Here is a 5,860-nt window from a genome sequence, read left to right as displayed (position 1 = left end):
TGGGCATCAGCAAAAATCACAATAGAGAACAAATGGTTAGAAATATTTCATCATTTTGAAACAAACCATGTTCCATACAACTAAGCACTAAAGTTGTAGAATACGCGCTGTCCTTACCAGGAACTAATGCTGTGACTGAACGCGTTTTTTCTACGGTAAATAAAGTGTGGACATCAGAAAAATCACAATTAAGTGTTGAGACTTTGAAAGCCATTTTATGTGTGAAATATAATTTAACAAATTCTTGTGAAAAATTCATGACCTTTTAAACAACACAGCAATCTACTAAAAAAATTCACTCAAATGAGAAATATGCCAAAGAATAAAATAATACTATACATAATTTTTAATGTATTATATTTGTAAACTGTACCTATGTTGAAATTTTAAAAAATATTACAATACTATTTTTGCATTCTATGAAAATTTTTGTTGCTCCATATAGACCAAATTTTTAATTAAGAACCCCCCCCCCACACACACACACACACACACAGTCAATGGTGTCCCGCTTTACCAATGTTAAAATCTGGTCACCTTATTATAGAGAAAACCACCATCTCTACACCTCCAGTCCCAGGGCGAGTTCACTTCGGTGTCAAGTTCCCTGGGGTAAGTTCTCTTCTAGAAGAATCGGGGTGGGGGGGGCGGGTAGGAGTAGGACGCAGGGCGTCTAGTTCAATGAGAGGATTCAAGGTGTAAGAGAAAAGGGAAGGGGCTGAACCCAGCCCTGGGGATCAGACGGCTCCTGGGACAGGACTCAAGAGACAGCATGAGGAACCGCGCTCGTTGCAGGAGAGAGATCAGGGGAAAGTCCCAGGTTCCGGGCGTGGAATCTCAGGGATCCCAGTCCCAAGGGCTGTTTGGGGTGGGGAAGCTCAGCGACAGACACTCCCATCTCCTCAGCTTTTCGCTTCTTTATCTCCCAACCCTGGTCAGGTCCTCCTTCCTGGTTACTCAGGATTACACCAGTTCTCACGCCCACTGGGTGCGGGTTTCTAGAGAAGCCAATCAGCGTTGCCGCGGTTCGCGGTCGTTAAGTCCCGCAGAGCTACCTAGACTCAGCGTCTGCTCAGACTCCCAGGATGGGGGTCACGGTGTCCCGAACCACCCTTCTGCTGCTGTCGGCGGACGTGGTTACGAACCAGCTACCTGTCGAGACCTGGGCGGGTGAGTGCAGGGCCTGGAAAGAAACGGCCTCCTCGGGGAGAGCGAGGGGACCGCCCGGCCAGGGACCCGGGGGAGCCGCTCCCGGAGGAGGGTCGGGCCAGGTCTCAGCCCCTCCCGCCCCCAGGCTCCCACTCCCTGCGGTATTTCTCCACCTCCGTGTCTCGACCCGGCGGCGGGAAGTCCCGGTTCATCGAAGTTGGCTACGTGGACGACACGCAGTTCGCGCGGTTCGACAGCTACGCGGAGAATCCGAGGATGGAGCCGCGGGCGCCGTGGGCGGAGCGGGAGGGGCAGGAGTATTGGGACGATGTGACACGGCACGTCAAGGGCCTTGCACAGGCTGACCTAAAGGGCCTGGAGAACCTGCGCGGATACTACAACCACAGCGAGGCCGGTGAGTGACCCCCGGCTCGGGTCACAGGTCACGACCCCTCCCCACCCCCCAGACAACCCCGCGTCGCCGGAGTCTCCGGGTCCGAGAGTCACCCCGAGGCTGCGGGACCCCTGAGACCTTCAATCCAAGGGCCCGCGGGGACTTTCACCTGGTTTCGTTTTCAGTTTAGGACAAAGTCCCCGCGGGTTGGTCGGGGCGGGGCGGGGCTGACAGCGGGGGTGGGGCCAGGGTCTCACACCCTCCAGGGGATGTTTGGCTGCGACGTGGGGCCGGACCGGAGCCTCCTCCACGGGTACTTGCAGTCGGCCTATGACGGCGCCGACTACCTGGTCCTGAATGAGGACCTGCGCTCCTGGACCGCGGCGGACATGGCGGCTCAGATCTCCCAGCGCAAGTGGGAGGCGGAGGGTGCGGCGGGGCGCTGGAGGGCCTACGTGCAAGCGGAGTGCGTGGAGTCGCTCCTCAGATACCTGGAGAAGGGAAAGGACACGCTGCAGCGCGCGGGTACGTGGGACGCGGGGCACCTCCCACATCTCTTGTAGACTTCCCGGCTCCGGGTCCACAAGTAGGGGAGGAAAATGGGCCCAACGCAGAATATCACTCTCATTCTGGTCCAGAGCAGGAAGACGCCCCCTGAGTGTCCAGGTCCTGTACCTGAGAGTGACTCTGAGAGCCCGCCCTTCCCTCTGGGACAGTTAAGAGATGAAGTCTCCCAGGGAAGGAGGGACACACAGTCCCTGAAATCCTGGTCAGCGGTTCCCAGTGACCCTGCAGCAACCTTGGGCACCATGACGTTTTCTCTCAGGCCTTGTTCTCTGCCCAGGTCAGTGTGTTTGGAGGTCTGATTCCAGTCCTTCCGGGTCACTCAATCTCTACTCAGATCAGGTCTAGAAGTCCCTCTTCTCCTCTTTAGAGACTGGAACTTTCAAGGAACAGGACATCATCCAAGATCCCTGGGTCAAGGCTGGTGTCTGGATTTTACATTCCTTTCCCCACCCCAGTTGTCCTGTCAATTCTCAGGATGTCACTCTGAGGTCACTCCAGAGTATGTCACTTCAGGGTGCTCTGCTGGATTGTCCCTAAGGGAAGCAAAGTGCCTGAATTAATTTTCTGACTCCTCCCTTCAGATCCCCCTGAGACACGTGTGATGCGCCACCCCATTTCTGACCATGACGCCATCCTGAGGTGCTGGGCCCTGGGCTTCTACCCTGCGGAGATCACACTGACCTGGCAGCGGGATGGGGAGGACCAGACCCAGGACATGGAGCTTATAGAGACCAGGCCTTCAGGGGACAACAGAACCTTCCAGAAGTGGGCAGCTGTGGTGGTACCTTCTGGAGAGGAGCAGAGATACACGTGCCATGTGCAGCACAAGGGGCTGCGGGAGCCCCTCACCCTGAGATGGGGTAAGAAGGGGAGGAGGGGCATCACACTCTTCTCAGGGAAAGCAGGGGCCCTTCTGGAGCCCTTCAGCAGGGAGTCAGGGCTGAGGCCTGGGGTCAGGCCCCTCACCTTCCTGTCCTTTCCCAGAGTCATCTTCTCAGCCCAGCATCCCCATGGTGGACATCGTTGCTGGCCTAGTTCTCCTTGGAACTATGCTCACTGGAGCTGTGGTTGCTGCTGTGATTTGGATTAAGAAATGCTTAGGTAAGGTAGGGGTGAGTAGCAGGATCTACATTTTCTTTTTTTTTTTTTCTTTCTTTTTTTTTAAGAGAGTCTCACTTTGTTGCCCCTCAATAGAGTGCTGTGGTGTCACAGCTCACAGCAACCTCCAACTCCTGGGCTTAGGAGATTATCTTGCCTCAGCCTCCCGAGTAGCTGGGACTACAGGTGCTCCCCCAACGCCTGGCTATTTTCTTGTTGCAGTTTGGCCACGGCTGGGTTCAAACCCGCCACCATGGGTATATGGGGCAGGCGCTCTATTCACTGAGCCACAGGTGCCGCCCCAGGTCTGCATTTTCTTGTCCCATGGGGGTGTCAACCCCAAGTAACAGTGTATCCCGCCCCATTACTGGGAAGTGCCATCCACACACACCTGCATCCCCAGCCTGGGGCCCTTTGTGCCAACACTTACTCTTTTGTGTAGCACACATGACAATGAAGGACAGACTTTTGATGTGGTGATTGTAGTGATGGGGACCTGATCCCCAGCAGTCACAGGTCAGAGAGGAAGGACTTTGCTCAGGACAGACCTCCAGGAGGGCAGTTGATTCACTTTTTCCTTCCCCTGTGATTCCTAATCCTGCCCTTGGCCTTCAATCACAATTATGGAAACTTCTCTGGGATCCAAGATTGGGGGGTTCCTCTAGGACAGAGGTTCTCAACCTGTGGGTCGTGACCCCTTTTTTCCATTTGTAACAATGCGGCAATTAGGAAGGTTGAGAACACTGTTCTAGGACCTCATGGCCCTACCTAGTGCCTGGCTTCTCACAGGGCATTTTCTTCCCACAGGTAGAAGAGGAGGGGGCTACATTCAGGCTGTAGGTAAGTGTGGAGTATGGTGATCTGTGAGGTCTCTGGGATAGTATAGACAGGAGCCCATGGTAGAGCTTCCAGCCACATAATTCTTCCTTTAGCCATATCTTTTGTGGGCTCTGAACAAGTCCTGTTTTCTCCTACCCCGGGCAGTGACAGTACCTAGGATCCTGTGTCCCTCATAGCTTATAAAGTTGAGACCCTAGGTGGCCTGATATGAGGATAAGTGAGGCAGAGGGGACACAGCTGGGCTGTAGGGATTCTTTGATGGGACATTTTGAGTGTGCCGTGGGCTGCTGAGAGTGTCACCACTTACCGTGACTGATCTGAATTTGTTCCTTACTTTTTTCTGAGTAAGGAAAAGGTAGCCTGAAGCAGCTACCTTGTGTGGGATTAAGTGTTCACACCTCCCTTTTGAGACTTTAAGAGTTTCTAACTTCTTTTTCTGCAAATGCTTCTGAATGACTCTGCATCCCTATTTTTGCATAATTTGAGTAGGCAGGGAGGCCAGCCCACCCCCACATGCACAGTGACCCTTCTCCTACACTGACCTGTGTTCCTTCCTGATTATCTTTCCTGTTTCAGAGAGATGGGAGTAGGATGCCTCCATCCCTGACTCAACTTTATGGTACACTGTACTACTTCCATACTGAAAATAAGAATTTCAATATAAATTTGTTTTCTCAAATTTTTCCTATGAGAGAGACAAGAGAGTAAATAAAAGGAAGACCTGAGAACCTTTCAGATTCTGTGTGTTTGCTGTGCTGAGTCTGCTGCAAGTGGAAATAAAAGAAAGCCATAAGAAGCTGAGTGTGGAAAGAGCCTTTCTCCCATCGGTGCTCAGTCCATCATGGTCTTTATGTGGTCACACCTTGGCAGGGTTATCCATTGTCGTTGTCCCTTCAATAGAACCTTCTCCTAGTAGGACCTGTGATCACAGAGGCTGACACATGGCCCAGGGTAGTCCTCTGTACACAGGAGTCTGTGGCATCAAGAGATAGAGTTTTCACACCTATCTAACTCATACCCACTTTCTAGGGCTCTTTCTTAGAAGGCATTTTTCATCTTTCCCCCAAATTTTTAATTTTATTTTTAATTTCATTTTAATTTTTATGGATACAGAATATTACTTGTATTTATGGGGTACATATGATATTTTAATGCAAGCATACACTGTGTAATGATCAAATCTGGATAATTAGGATATCCATCACCTCAAACATTTATCATTTCTTTTCGTAGGGAACATTCTAACTTAGTTTTGGACTAAATCTTCTCATTTTGAAATATACAATAAGGCTCTACGCCATTGGGTGAGTTTGAGTAGTCCCATTTGTCGCCATGTCCTCCCAAAAGACTAACAGAATCAAGCGGTTTTGGGCCAGGAAACAAAAACAGAATCATCCCATTCCCCAGTGGATTTGAATGAAAACCGGTAATAAAATCAGGTACAACTCAAAAAGGAGACACTGGAGAAGAACCAAGCTGGGTCTATAAGGAATTGCACATGCGATGGCATGTACTTAGGCTGTACTTCGATCACTGTCGCCTTACCATATCAAGCTGAAAATGTCATCAGTTGGACAGTTGCCACATTTCATTGGGAAAATGAGTTTTCTCTTTGTTTATGTACTGTTCCCTAATAAGCTGGTGCAGTAATAAATATGTGAGACCTTAGGAAAAAAGAAATATACAATACCCTGGGTCATTGTGTTTAAAATAAGGTTATTTGATGACATGGTCTTACTTTGTTGCATAGGCTAGAGTGCAGTGGCATCATTATCAAAGCTCACTGCAACCTCAAACTTGCAGGCTCAATTG

The 5,860-nt window shown here is 50.6% G+C and overlaps 1 protein-coding gene and 1 pseudogene across 2 annotated transcripts; both read left to right on the top strand.

The window, feature by feature from the left end:
- The first annotated feature begins 507 nt into the window (after positions 1-507).
- On the top strand, positions 508-4,772 carry LOC100952822 (HLA class I histocompatibility antigen, A-11 alpha chain-like). Of its 2 annotated transcripts, XM_023512788.1 has the most exons (7): positions 508-1,170; positions 1,295-1,564; positions 1,793-2,068; positions 2,692-2,970; positions 3,095-3,211; positions 4,016-4,048; positions 4,625-4,772. In XM_023512788.1, exons 1-7 carry the CDS (start codon positions 1,086-1,088, stop codon positions 4,636-4,638), a joined length of 1,074 nt encoding a protein of 357 aa, XP_023368556.1. In that variant the 5' UTR covers positions 508-1,085; the 3' UTR covers positions 4,639-4,772. The 2 variants fall into 2 exon arrangements, with proteins under 2 accessions (XP_023368556.1, XP_023368557.1); XM_023512789.1 differs by lacking the exon at positions 1,793-2,068 and having other exon boundaries at positions 513-1,170.
- Positions 4,773-5,380: 608 nt separating this feature from the next.
- On the top strand, positions 5,381-5,651 carry LOC105886932 (annotated as a pseudogene).
- The last annotated feature ends 209 nt before the right edge of the window (positions 5,652-5,860 follow it).

This window comes from Otolemur garnettii, unplaced genomic scaffold, assembly GCF_000181295.1.
Source record: "Otolemur garnettii isolate 467f Iridium unplaced genomic scaffold, OtoGar3 scaffold00031, whole genome shotgun sequence".
NCBI classification, from domain to species: Eukaryota; Metazoa; Chordata; class Mammalia; order Primates; family Galagidae; genus Otolemur; species Otolemur garnettii.
Note: the sequence above shows the minus strand (reverse complement) of the source record. Positions and strands in the feature narration are given on the sequence as shown.